Below are 13,070 nucleotides of genomic sequence, written 5' to 3' on the forward strand. Positions count from 1 at the left end.
CACACACACACACACACACACACACACACACACACACACACGCCCTGCACACTCTGTTCCCAGTGGCGGGAGCATTAATTACAGTTTGTGCCTGGCTTTGAAGATTAAAAAAAAAAAGCCAAGGATCATTACGACTCAATTAATGAGGCTATTACCTCTTGAGTTTATGTCTGATTAATCTTATCCCACTCCACCCTGCCCCTAGCTGAGGAATCCACATTGTTCCCTTGTATCTGTTCCTTGGACCCTCTACCTGAGGCTCCTTCTTCTTTTTCAGTTTCTCACTGGGAATTAGCTCCCTTTCAGGAATGAGGCCTGAGAGTATTTGACATATTCCATGTTCAAAAGGCATTTATTGAACTTTCATTGAGCCGGGGACCAACTACTGAGGTAGAGCATGAGGAACGCCAACCCTCACCAGGTGCACATTCTGGTAGCTGCCAAATGTCGAAATAGGATCATGTGTGTATCAGAGTTTCCTTGTCTCCACCTCTACCTTCAGGCCTCTTCATTCATCCAGACAGCAATGATCAACAGCAACCCAAAGGGACCAGTCATGGAAGGATGACATTAATGGGTTCCAGGTTTAAAGGTGAAAATAATAAAGTTAACCCAAAGAGGAGGAGAAAGAAAAAACAAACCCATGGCTCCTTGCAGGAACCTCCCCTCCTCTTCCCTTCCATTGCTTTTCCCTCCCTCTCCTCTTTCAGGATTTGAGCCCCTCCTCTAGGCTCTGACTACACCCCTTACCCTCTTACAATAGACCTTCCCCTGAACAGCTACCTACTCCAACCCCGAAGGGCCCCACCCCCTTGAGCTTCCTACTTACACCTCCTGTGGGATATTTATACCATGCCTCTTATTTGATCATTTCCACAGAGCCTCCTCACTTCACGTTGAACTGCCTGTTCCTGGGCAGTAGAATTCTAGTCACAAGTTTGCTTCCTTCCAGAACGGAGCAGGAAGTATTGTGGAGAATGGGGGCTCATTAACATGAGAGACAGTGCACCCCAGAACCAGGAGTCCTATCCCCACCCTAAAAAGAAATTCTGGGGGATGAGAAGTCCTTCCATCCCATGGTGTGCCCTGGTTGGGGGCTGAAGCTAGAAACGAAAGGATCCAGTTGGGGAAGGGGGAAGCAGTCTTGTCACTCCTCAAGCCAGTCTAGTTTCAAAATCACCAACTTGGGGCTGGGGATATAGCCTAGTGGCAAGAGTGCCTGCCTCGGATACACGAGGCCCTAGATTCGATTCCCCAGCACCACATATACAGAAAACGGCCAGAAGCGGCACTGTGGCTCAAGTGGCAGAGTGCTAGCCTTGAGCGGGAAGAAGCCAGGGACAGTGCTCAGGCCCTGAGTCCAAGGCCCACGACTGGCCAAAAAAAAAAAAAAAAATCACCAACTTGGATCTGTGAACATCTGGAATTGGGGTAAGAAACTCTTACGAAGCACTAGGAAAACAAAGATGAATACGACTCAGCTACTGCCCTCTGGAAGCTTGAATAGCATCTTCAGTTAGTTTCTGGGCCAAATAATTCTGAACAAAGCAAAGGAGTTTGTAGTATCAGAGAAAGGAAAGAGGGAGATGGAGCCCTACTAGGGAGATCTGTGACATAGTCAAGGTTTCCTAACCAGAGCGCCTGCCTTTAGTAGCGCCAGCTGGACCAATAGTTCCCCCGTCAGGCCCAGACCAGGGCAGCCTCTGTCCTTCACAGTAGTACCTGCAGAAGAAGTTTCCTTTCTTAGAACTCCAGCCTGGCAAAGGGCAGGAAACCCTGTGTAGGCTGGTGAAAGAACGAGAATGTAATACAGCCAGGCGCTCCATCTAGCTCTGAGCCCTCTCCTCCTGGAGCAGCAAAGACACCAAAGCCATCTCCTCGCCCAGATGGGTGAGGCAAAGGGCCCAGCTGATTTAGGCAAAGGAAGATACTGAGGCTAGGATCATATGAAAGTCAAGAATGACCACCCACTCTAAAAACCCAAAGGATGGGGAGAACCAGCAGATTCTGCATCTGCTGGGAAAGTAGAGCCTGAGTCTAGCCAGAAGTGACTGTATGGAAAGACACAGAGGTGATAACTTGCTCTTGGCTCTTTTCTTCCCCCCAACCCCCGACCCCATGCTGGAGATGGAACCCAGAGCCTCAAAGCAACACTACCACTGAGCTCTCTTTGCTCTTCACCACCCTCTCTTTGCTCCCCCTGACTGCCTCTCCCACTACCACCCCACATGCCTTTTCTGGCTCATTTCGAATCATAAGGTTCCTCTTTCCAAAAAGCCCCATCCCCCCGAGAGCCCTTCCTGCAGAGACACCATCACTCCCAGCTGAGATGGGGCTGTCCCACAGGGGGTCCCAAGGGAACGACAGGACCCCAGAGCACATGACTCCACTTGCCCTCCATGACCCATGACAAGTCCTCAGCCTCTGGCCCAGAAACATGATCAGAAACTAACACATCTCTCCTGTCAGAGTCAGAAACCTATGAATTAATAAGCTGGGCCTGGCTCAAAGCTCATCTCTGGTGGAATTCAGAACTCCTTGCCTCCCACGCTGGGCTAGTACTTGACATTGACCCACAGGATACTTTTCTTGAGCCTAACATGCTAAGCCTTTCTTTCCCTCCTTTCCCTAGCCTAAGATGGATCCTGAACTCCATCTCCTGGACCACCCATTGGAAGATTCCTATCTTAGAGGGGTGTCAGGGTCAAGCCACTTTTCAGCAATGTTACTTTATAACAAAACTTTCTTCAGTTACTAGACTTTCCCGGAAAGTAGCTAAAATATGATTACCCCAAAACACCCTGATTCTAGGGAATTGTGAGTTAATTTGAGTTTAGACACTATCAGGTGTTGAAAAGGAAAATGGGTGATCGGCTTAGAGAGGAGCCAGTGGCCCAGAGGAGTGCTACAGTTGCTCTCACGCCTACAGAGAGGCCCTGGCAGAAATGCAGCTCCTTCCTGACCCTCCTGGAGAGGTGAGTGCTGTCCTCTAGGCTAAGGCTCCCCCTCTGCCCCCTCCCCACCCCCATGCTAGACCTAAAGGCATGCTGAGCTGTCACATTCCAGCTTGTCTTTCTACCCCTCATTGCTTTCTCCTTGGATTTTCTGCCCATTCATTCTTTTACTCATTCATGTCTACCATCTCATTCCTTTCCCCAGACAACAATCACAGGGGGGAAAGGGTGGTATTAAAAGCTTCCCCCCGCCCCCAGAATCACATAGGGTGAGTTCAAATATCAGATCAGCCACTTTGTGATTAGATGACCTCCAACAAGGTACTCGGACTCTTCCAACCACTCAGATCGCCCACTTTAATAAGTGTGGAAGAGTGGTCCTAACATCTCTCCCACAGGACTGTTATGGCTCATGCCTCTAATCGTAGCTACGCAGGACGCTGAGACCTGAGGATCATAGTCTTAGCTCCAGCTAACTACCAAAAAAGCTGAACGTAATAGTGAAGGTCAAGTTGTAGAGCACCAGCCTTGAACGAAAAAGCTAAGAGATAGTACCAAGCCCCGTATTGCCACAAGCCCCAGTACCAACACACACACACACACACACACACACACACACACACACACATACACAAACAAAGTGAAGAAAGGAAAGTAAATCCACAGGGTCTGGGCAAAGCAGGTATCATTTATCAATGTCTCCATCTTCTAGGGCTATAGCCAGAAAGTTCTTTATGCCAGAGTCTCCTGTAGCTCCCAAGACATACTCAGCTGCATATCAGCTGAGAACCAAGGTCAAGGTCACTATGAAACCCTCGCAGGAATACCATTTTAGCGGCACTGATGTGCACCTACAGTTTTCCAGGTCAGAGGCCAAGTATTAGACTTAATTTCTTTAGGTTATACATTATACTATGACTGATTTATTGATTGAGCCATTGATTGCTAGAGATAGAACCCAAGGCCTTGTTCATGCTAAGTGAAGTGCTCTACTGTACATTTAAATGCTACCATTGGGTATTTTCAATAAAGATGCTAATAGCACCAGGCAACTTTAATCCTAGCTACTAAGACAACTAAGACTTGAGGGCTGAGGTTTCAAGCCAGCCTGGGCAGGAAACTCCATGAAACTGTTATCTCCAATTAGCCACCAAAAAGCCAGAAGTGGAGCTGTGGCTCAAGTAGCAGAACACCAGCCTTCAGAAAAAATAAAAAAGCTAAGAGACAGGGCTCAGGCTCTGAGTTCAAGCCCCAGTACAGCCAACTACAAATTAATAAAATGCCAACAGTCTCTGAATAACTAACACTCCACGTTAAGTTAATTTGGGGGGTGGGTAGAGGAAGACAATACAGACAGACTCTGATTAATCAAATAGAGAAGCTAGAGTACAAAGGGCAGAAGGATGTAGAGAACAAAGGAACAAGTGAAGCTGTGACTTTGCCGTTTTCTGTGGTGGATTTCAAGGACCACATTTTCTCCTTCCTTTTTCTTCCTCAGAAGTAGCAGTCCCTGGAAGTGCAGCTACTGAGGCTAGCTGGGTTTGTGGGACAGTAACCAGGGCCCAAGTGGCCTCAGCCTTTCTGTACGGAGGCTGGCTGCCTTTACCAGCTCCAGGAAAGGATGCCCTCAACTAGTGCCTACTAGTTCCCCAACAAGTTCAGGGCTTAGAGTTCAGGTAATTAGGCCCTGGGCAATCTCATTTGAGCCAGCCAATAAAACCAAAATACTCTCAGCCCCTCTCCAGGAGGGAGAGAAGAAACACAGGGGGAGGGAAGGAGAAAAACGTGTGTGCTCAGCACGCGTAGGTGTGCCAGTCTTGAGACTGAACTCAAAGTCTGAGCACTGTCTCTGAGTGTTTGTGCTCAAAGCTAGTGCTTTACCACTTTGAGCCATGCCTCTACTTCTAGCGTGTTAGTTGGAGATGAAACTGTCACAGACTTTCCTGCTGAGGGTGACTTCAAACTTCAATCCTCAGATCTCAGCCTCTTGACTAGCTAGGATTACAGCGGTGAGCCATGGTACCTGGCTAGAAAAACATTTTTAAATGCTGAATTCCAGTCTTGACAATCAGAAGGGAGAATGCTAAGAGTCTGCAAACCACTCTAAACACCACACACTATTCCATCCACAACCATGGTTGTCTCTGTGTCCATCCGCCACCAGAATTCAAGGTGTGGCGGAAGCCTATGACACTGCAACCTGAACAGGAATCAGGCAGGGAGGGCCCACCCTTGTATTGGTCTTTTCCACGCATAATCCTTTCCATGGCAGAGAGGAAGAGCAACGGCCCCCAACCCCCCACATACTGGGGAGACAAAAATCACCTCCGAAAGTCTAAAAAAAATTGCAGAATGTTAGAAAGCAATCAAGTGACTCCTTTGTACTCTGCTGTGTATCACCACCAGCTAATAAGATCCTAATTCAACCAGTGTCTGGGTTCCTACAGAACAGAGTTCATTTCTTAATCACCTCCAGATGGTCACAGTACCTTGCAGGTGCCAGGCACCCGAATAGGGACTTCCTAGTCTCAGTAAATAATAAACATTAGTATTTCTTGTTTATATATATATGATCATGCTGGAATGGCATGTAGAACCATACTAGGCCTGTTTTACTGTATCATCTCAATTCATTCCTGGGACATGCAAGAGAGAAAGGTGGTTCTGTGGCAGAACTTCCTAAGAGCTGCCATTTGCTGAGTTTTTGTTAGGGGTCTAGCATAAGTACTCTCTGAAGATTCTCTAATTTTTCCTATGGGTAAGTAGTTATCTTAATTTAGTAATAAAACAAAGAAATTCAGAAGTCTGCTCAAAGTCACATTGAAGCTTAATAAATATATTTTATCTTGTTTCATTTGTATTTTTTGTGCCAGTACTGGAACTTGAACTCAGGGCCTAGGCCCTGACCCTTAGCTTTTTCTACCACTTGAGCCACACCTTCACTTTGGGCTTTTTTGTTGGTTAGTTGGACATCAGAGTCTCACGAACTCTTCTGCCTATCTGGTTTTTAACCATGATGTTTAAACCCCAGCCTCCTGAGTAGCTAGGATTACAGGTGAGCCCAGTGAACATTTTCTTTATTTAATGGAATTGCAAACTCCTATTCTTTTCGATTAATAAGAAGGAAGATGGAAGCAGCCTTGCTCTGCAAACTTCTATGCAATCCTGCCCAGCAGGTAATAAGACCCTGGTGCAAACCAGCTGGCTCCTTAAGAGCAACAAGTCCAGCTAGCCTCAAAGGGTCCCCTGCAGCACCAGCTCTGGAGGGCAACATTAACATTGGGACCCTGAAAGCCTTCAAGGACCCCAAAGTGCTCCCACTGCCTCTGCCTTTCGTAACGCAGGAGGCCCCCAAGAAACAGGCCTAGCTAGGGCTTCCAGCTCCTCCCTCGGCGTCCCCTCCTGGGAAGAGGTGGAAAGAGGGTGCGCTCCGGAGTCTCCGCGAGTTGAGCTGGGCGGCCGGCCGGAGGCCTGTCACTTCCTTCCCACCACCCTGGCAGGCAGGCTGAGCTCTGCCTCGCGCGGGGAAAGCAGGGCACTGCACTCATCTTGAACCTGCTGCCGGTCCAGGACTTCAGCACCTCGCAGCTGTCCCGGCCCCGGGCAGGAACCCGAGGAGACAACTGAACCCAGTCCCCTACACACACCCCCAGCCCCCAGGTGCACGCGCAGCAGGAAGCTCCCGGGAGGGGTGGGGGCTGAGGCTGGTGGGGTGGGACCGGCGGTTCTCCTTTCCCCGCCCCGCCCCTACTGCCAGGCTCGGTGACCAGAGGCCGGAGGCGCTGGCTAATTTTTCACGCGCACTCCCCCCCCTCCCCCCGCCTCTCCGGGTGACGCTACAGCCTGTGCGGTTCCTTTAAAGGCTGCGGGTTCCGTTCCCCTTTCCTTTTCCACTGGATGCCAAAATATGCAAATGAAAGGGACCGGAATCGGCAGCCAAATCGAGAAAGAGAAGGGGCGCGGCCGGCGCGTCACCGGATCCGCTCCTTGTATGGCTCTTCCCGGCTTGGCCCGCCGCCCCGCGACCCTCCCAGCAGCCGCCAGGCCCCTCCCGCGCCGGGCCCGGCTCACACCGCCGCCCACGCCCCCCCCCCCCGACCGGCCGCCGGGAGGGACCCGGGGGCGGGAAGCTCTGCACGCCCCGATTCCGGCCGGAGCCCGGGACCGCTGCCGCGCGCCGCGCGGGCGGAGGAGAGCCCGGGGGCGCTGGGCCTCCCCGGCCCAGGAACGGGGAGCCTGGCTGGAGAAGAGGCGGGGGTAGCCGCCATGGGGGCTCACGGGCCGCGGGAATCCCTCCTTTCCTAAGAACTAGAGAGGCTCCGGGGGCTGGGGCCTCCCATCCTCCGCTCCCCGCCGCGGGAGCGAGGCTGTCATCCACCCCCAGCCCGACGCGCAGCTCCGGAGTTCCTCCCACACGTTCCCGGCCCGCGCGGACCTCCCACGGCGCGGGGCCGGGGGATCCTCTCCGCCTCCTTGTCAACACCCCCCCCCCCCGCCAAGATGCACGCTCCTCCCCAAGCCCGAGTCGGCAGCCAGCGGGGGACGCGGGATTCACCGCGCCCACACGGCCCCTAAGGAGGGAATCCTCCCCCGCCCCGCCGGTGTGATTCGGGGTCGCGCCTCCGCGCCCTCGCCCTCGCCCACCTCCCCCCTCGCCTGCGGCCGGGCCGCGCGCGCCTCGGGAGCGGGCCTCGGGGCACACAGCGGCCGCCCCCGGGATCCGCGGCAGCTCCGCGCAGCGACAGCGCTCGGGGCTAGGCGCACAGGCCGCCCCGGACTGCGGGGCGCGCCGGCAGGCAGCGCTGAGGACAGCCCCGAGGCGGCGAGGGGGTGGGTGGAGACTCGGGGAGGCCGCCGCGGTGGCTGGGAGACCGTGGGTTCGGCGCCCGCCCGCTGTGACTCCGCTGGCCCTTAGCAGGCAGCCCCAGACACACAGCGACGGAGCCCGGGCCCGCTGGGCCCTCCTGCCATCCTGTGGCCAAAGGGGTTGTTTTGGAACCGTGAGGGAATCTACCAGGGATTTATTTGGTGCACGTGTTTTCTATCCCCCCAAACTTTATTCTCTGGTCTTCAGCATCAAAGCCTTACATCTTGGACCCTACCCCCCCCCACACACACACCCCGCCAGATATCTGGGGTTTCCTGTCTCCCGTGCAAATGTTGGGCTGCTACAAATCGGCACCGGCTACTTTGTTCAGCCGGGAGTCAACACAGGGTCACGGGTGGGCGCGTGGAGGGGGCCCGGGGTGTGGGCGGAGAGTCAGGGTGAAGTCACACAAGAGTTCTTGGGGTATGGAACCCAAAGGCCCTCTGCAAAGGGGGACATTCTACCCCCCGCCCCGTCAGTCACAGTAGGGTCTTGGGCGCAGGGGGCGCTGCGGGAGCAGAATGGGGCGCACACCTTCCGGGGTGCCTCGTCAGTTCCCGTGCTGTCAAAGGGCTTGGGGCCACGCGTGTCCAACTCACCTCTTGGCTTGAGGGTACCCAAAGCCAGTGCAAGCAAGCTCCACCATGAAGCCCCCCCAATCCCCACTCCCCACACCCCAAGTCGCTAAGGCGTGCAAACCTCGAATCAGCATCCATACATCCTTGGCTACTGTGTGTGTGTGTGTGTGTGTGTGTGTGTGTGTGTGTGTGCGTGTGTGCGCGCGCGCGTTTAACTGCGCGGCGCGCGCTTCGCGTTCCGCTGCGCCCCTCTCTGCTCTCTCCCCTTTTCCTTTCTTTTCTGTTTGTTTTCTTTTTCTTTTCTTTTTTCCTGTTCCCCAGCGTGGCTGGCTAGCGGTTCGGGCGCTGCTCGCCGCCGGCCGCGGCCCGCTTCCTGCTTTCTAAGGTTCCATTGTGAGGAGCTTCCATTGTGACGTCGCGCCCCTTCGGCTGGGCTTTGTCTGTCCATATATGGGCAGCTACGTCACGGAGCTTTCCCGGGGCTCGGATAAATAGACTGGTGGAGTTCCCTGGCTGGGAGCTTTTGGGCAGCAGTGAGCTCGCTAGCGAGCGGCGGGGCTGGTGGTGGTGGTGGTGGTGGTGGTGGCAGCGGCAGCGGCGGCGGCGGCGGCAGCGGCGGCGGCGGCAGCGGCGGCGGCGGCGGCGGCAACTCGGGGGGCGGCGGCGGTGGGGGGGGCGGCGAGCGTGTGTCTGTTTGTGAGATCAATACAGAGGCCGCATCCGACCCCCTCGAGCCGAGATTTCCCCCCCCCCCGTCCCCAGCCCGGCCCAGCCCCCACCCCCTCCCCGTACAACACCCCACCCTCCCCCCCCACCACCACCACCAGGACCCAGCCTCACACGGCACCAGCAGAGGCACGCAAGAGGATTACCCCCTTTGCCCCCCCCTTACCCACCCACCCTCTCCCCCCCCAAAAAAAAGAGAGAAGATCCCCTCCCCGGGCCCACCCCTTCCCCTCTTCCCTCCCCCCTCCCCCCGAACTTTCCCCGTCGCATGCCTTTCCCCTGCACCGCGGATCGCCTCTCGGATGCCGCTTGCCTGGTTGCTGCGCTAGGGGCGAGCGGCGGCGGCGGTGGCGGCGGCGCTGGTGGCGGCGGCTCGCGAGGGCTATGACCGGCAAACTCGCCGAGAAGCTGCCGGTGACCATGAGCAGTTTGCTAAACCAACTGCCTGACAATCTGTACCCCGAGGAGATCCCCAGCGCGCTCAACCTCTTCTCCGGCAGCAGCGACTCGGTAGCCCATTACAATCAGATGGCTACAGGTAAGGGCGGCCGGGAGGCACCGGGAAGGCAAGAGGGAGGAGGAGGAGGAGGCGGCTACGAGCCGCGATGGATGGGTGGATGGATGGATGGATGGGTGGATGGATGGATGGATGGAAAGATGGGGGGGGGACGCACTTGGAATTTTCCGAGGGGCGAGTTGCTTTGCCCACCCACTCCTCCCGCCCTCCCCGATCGGGAAGGCTTGGTTAGCGACGCCACCGTGGAGGCTTCGGTTCTCCCGGGTGGGGGCAGCCGCCGATCGGAGGGGAGGTAGGTGCGAGCAGCTCCGGGGTTCTCCCTCCCCATGCAGGGGACCCGATCGATCGCGGGGCTGAGCGCAAGGCGTGGTGCTGTCGCCCCCTTTCTCGGGAGGAGCCCAGCGTCGTTTTCACCCGCGCTCTCCCCCTCCTTACTCCCTCAGCCTCCCACCCGGGATGGAGCCATGTGCGGCGTGGAGTCCCCGCGGTGGGAGAGGTACTGCGACGCTGCCTTTCCAGGGCGTTCAGCGAAGCCGTGGGGGTGTGGGGACGGCGGGGAGAAGGAGGGGATGAGCCCGGGGAGGGGCTGCGGGGGGCTGCGAGTCCGGGACCCCGGGAGCTTGGGATGGGAGACGCCGGCCGGTTTTCCGCCACCCTCCACCCTCCCTAGTTGGAGGCAGGTTTTTTTTCCCCTTGCGCACAAGCCGCCAGCTCCTCCAGGCCGGAGGAGGCTGGGGCCGGGGGCGGCGCGGGGAGAGCGCCCTTCGCGGGCGGCACCCTTCCGCGCTCCGAGCGAGGACAAAGCGTCGAAGCGCTCTGGGTCGGCGACCCGGGTGCAGCGCGCGGAGGGCCGTCGCCGGGGCGGTCAGAGCGCGGCGTCCCGGAGTGGAGAGCGGGCCGGGGGAAGAGGCCGAGTTGTGTGCACTGGAGAGCGACAGCCCGGCGCGCTCCGGGTCTGAAACTACCTGTAGCTGCAGCTACCTGCCCGCCCCACCTCGCGAGGAACAACAATGCTTCTCGCGCGAGCGCGCGCGCGTGTGTGCGTGTGTGGTACGTGAGTGTGTGCGCGGCGTGTGCGGTGTGTGTGCCGAAGCCACTCCACACCCCGATCCGTAGTATTTTTGCTGTATCCAGGTTGCGCCAGGGAGCGCGGCACCGCCCGCTTTGCGCCGGCCTCACCATTCCTCTTCCCCCCGCGCGCCGCGCACTCCAGTCGGCCGCACCCTCCGCACCTGGGCCGGGACCTGGGCGCCGCGGCCCGAGCCGGCTCGGCTTCACTCACCCCTCCCCTCTCTCCCCCCCCCCCCGCTCTCCGCAGAGAATGTGATGGACATCGGTCTGACCAACGAGAAGCCCAACCCGGAACTCTCTTACTCGGGCTCCTTCCAGCCAGCCCCCGGCAACAAGACCGTGACCTACTTGGGAAAGTTCGCTTTCGACTCCCCTTCCAACTGGTGCCAGGACAACATCATTAGCCTCATGAGCGCCGGCATCTTGGGGGTGCCCCCGGCCTCAGGGGCGCTCAGCACGCAGACGTCCACGACCAGCATGGTGCAGCCGCCGCAGGGCGACGTGGAGGCCATGTATCCAGCGCTGCCCCCCTATTCCAACTGCGGCGACCTTTACTCGGAGCCCGTGTCTTTCCACGACCCCCAGGGCAACCCTGGGCTCGCCTATTCCCCCCAGGATTACCAATCGGCCAAGCCAGCCTTGGACAGCAATCTCTTCCCAATGATTCCTGACTACAACCTGTACCACCACCCCAACGACATGAGCTCCATTCCGGAGCACAAGCCTTTCCAAGGCATGGACCCCATCCGGGTCAATCCACCCCCAATTACCCCTCTGGAAACCATCAAGGCGTTCAAAGACAAGCAGATCCACCCTGGCTTCGGCAGCCTGCCCCAGCCGCCACTCACGCTCAAGCCTATTAGGCCCCGCAAGTACCCCAACCGGCCCAGCAAGACCCCGCTCCACGAGAGGCCCCACGCGTGCCCGGCGGAGGGCTGCGACCGCCGCTTCAGCCGTTCGGACGAGCTGACTCGGCACCTGCGCATCCACACGGGCCACAAGCCCTTCCAGTGCCGGATCTGCATGCGGAGCTTCAGCCGGAGCGATCACCTCACCACGCACATCCGTACGCACACGGGCGAGAAGCCCTTTGCCTGCGAGTTCTGCGGGCGCAAGTTTGCGCGCAGCGACGAGCGCAAACGCCACGCCAAGATCCACCTCAAGCAAAAGGAGAAGAAGGCGGAGAAGGGGGGTGCGCCCTCGGCATCCGCGGCGCCCACCGTGGCCTTGGCCCCTGTGGTCACTACCTGCGCCTGAGGCTCGGGCCCCAGATCCCCTCTTTTCCCTTCCAGTGCCTCCTAGCTGCTCGCCTGAAAGCAGCGGGAAAGCCAGCCACGGAAGCGCAGGGGCCGCGCCCTGGCCTCTCCATGGACGTGCGGCCCCTAGCTTCCCTTCGATGCCCACCTGTTCCCACCCTTTCTCGTCGGCCAGCGGTCGGGGGCTGGGGCTGGAGGCGCCTTCCTCTCGCCGCTCCCCCCTTAGCCAAGGCGTGGGGGCGGAAAGGTGGCGTCTAGCCCGCTTTGTTCAGTTGGGATCGCCTTGATCCAGGGGCCTGTGGGCCGCGCCGTGAACCTGCGGGGGGCTGAAGGCGGGGCCCACCTAACCCTCGCTCAACCCAAGCACCTCAGTGTTTCCCCGTCTCTCCCAGGGTTCCCCCTCGAAGACCGGAGAGGGGGAGGGGTAAGGAGCGCACCAAAGCGCAGAGCTTGCTGCCGGCGCGCGCGCGCGCGCCTGGGTGCGGGGGGAGGGGGGATGCGCGCGAGTGGTGTGCGTGCTCGCGTGTATGTGTGTATCCGTGCGTGTATGTGTGTGCGCACGCGTGTGTGAGACTCTTGAGCTGAACTGGGCCGTGTCTGCCCCAAACTCTTCCCCACATCGGGTCCCCAAGCCGCCAGTGGGGGGATGGGGGATGTCCCAGGCTGGGGGCCTGAACGTGGCCGGAGTGGATGGTCCTCCATCTGCTCCGAAATAATGTTTCTTACAGAAATGCCTCGGAGGCTGCCGCCGCGGTGCTACTGCCGCTCCGGGTTTGACCCCTCAGAGCCCCTCTTTTTCCCAGAGCTTCCCTGTTAGTCCTGGAGGGGGGCAGTTTAACCTGGGGAGAAAGAGCCACCATCACTGAGCCTGCCTTTAAAAAAAAGAAAAAGTATTTCCCACCCCACTGCCCCAACTATGTTCTTGAGTTTACCCTGTCTTTTCTACCTTTCTCCCCTCTCAGCTTCTCCTAAGGTTTCCCAAGATCTTTCCCCAGATAGGCAGGCCTCAGCCAACCACCCATCTGCTTTTTCTCTCCTGCCCATTTCTCCTTCCTCCCATTCTTGAGAAAGATGGCTCTGTTCTTTGGCCCTCTGTCATGA

General features: G+C 57.5%; 1 protein-coding gene across 2 annotated transcripts; it reads left to right on the forward strand.

Moving 5' to 3' along the window:
- Positions 1 to 9,495: 9,495 nt before the first annotated feature.
- On the forward strand, positions 9,496 to 12,410 carry Egr3 (early growth response 3). 2 transcript variants are annotated; one of them, XM_048330603.1, is made up of 2 exons: positions 9,496 to 9,663; positions 10,961 to 12,410. In XM_048330603.1, exons 1-2 carry the CDS (start codon positions 9,510 to 9,512, stop codon positions 11,968 to 11,970), a joined length of 1,164 nt encoding a protein of 387 aa, XP_048186560.1. In that variant the 5' UTR covers positions 9,496 to 9,509; the 3' UTR covers positions 11,971 to 12,410. The 2 variants fall into 2 exon arrangements, with proteins under 2 accessions (XP_048186560.1, XP_048186561.1); XM_048330604.1 differs by lacking the exon at positions 9,496 to 9,663 and adding an exon at positions 10,092 to 10,138.
- Positions 12,411 to 13,070: the final 660 nt, after the last annotated feature.

The sequence above is a fragment of the Perognathus longimembris genome, chromosome 21, assembly GCF_023159225.1.
Source record: "Perognathus longimembris pacificus isolate PPM17 chromosome 21, ASM2315922v1, whole genome shotgun sequence".
Lineage (NCBI taxonomy): Eukaryota > Metazoa > Chordata > Mammalia > Rodentia > Heteromyidae > Perognathus > Perognathus longimembris.

What these genes read in the sequence shown, in the direction of transcription:
- Egr3 (XM_048330603.1), top strand. Translation starts at nt 9,510, where the DNA reads ATGACCGGCAAACTCGCCGAGAAGCTGCCGGTGACCATGAGCAGTTTG. An exon ending in TTACAATCAGATGGCTACAG is followed by an intron (nt 9,664 to 10,960) that starts GTAAGGGCGGCC and finishes CGCTCTCCGCAG; the next exon opens with AGAATGTGATGGACATCGGT.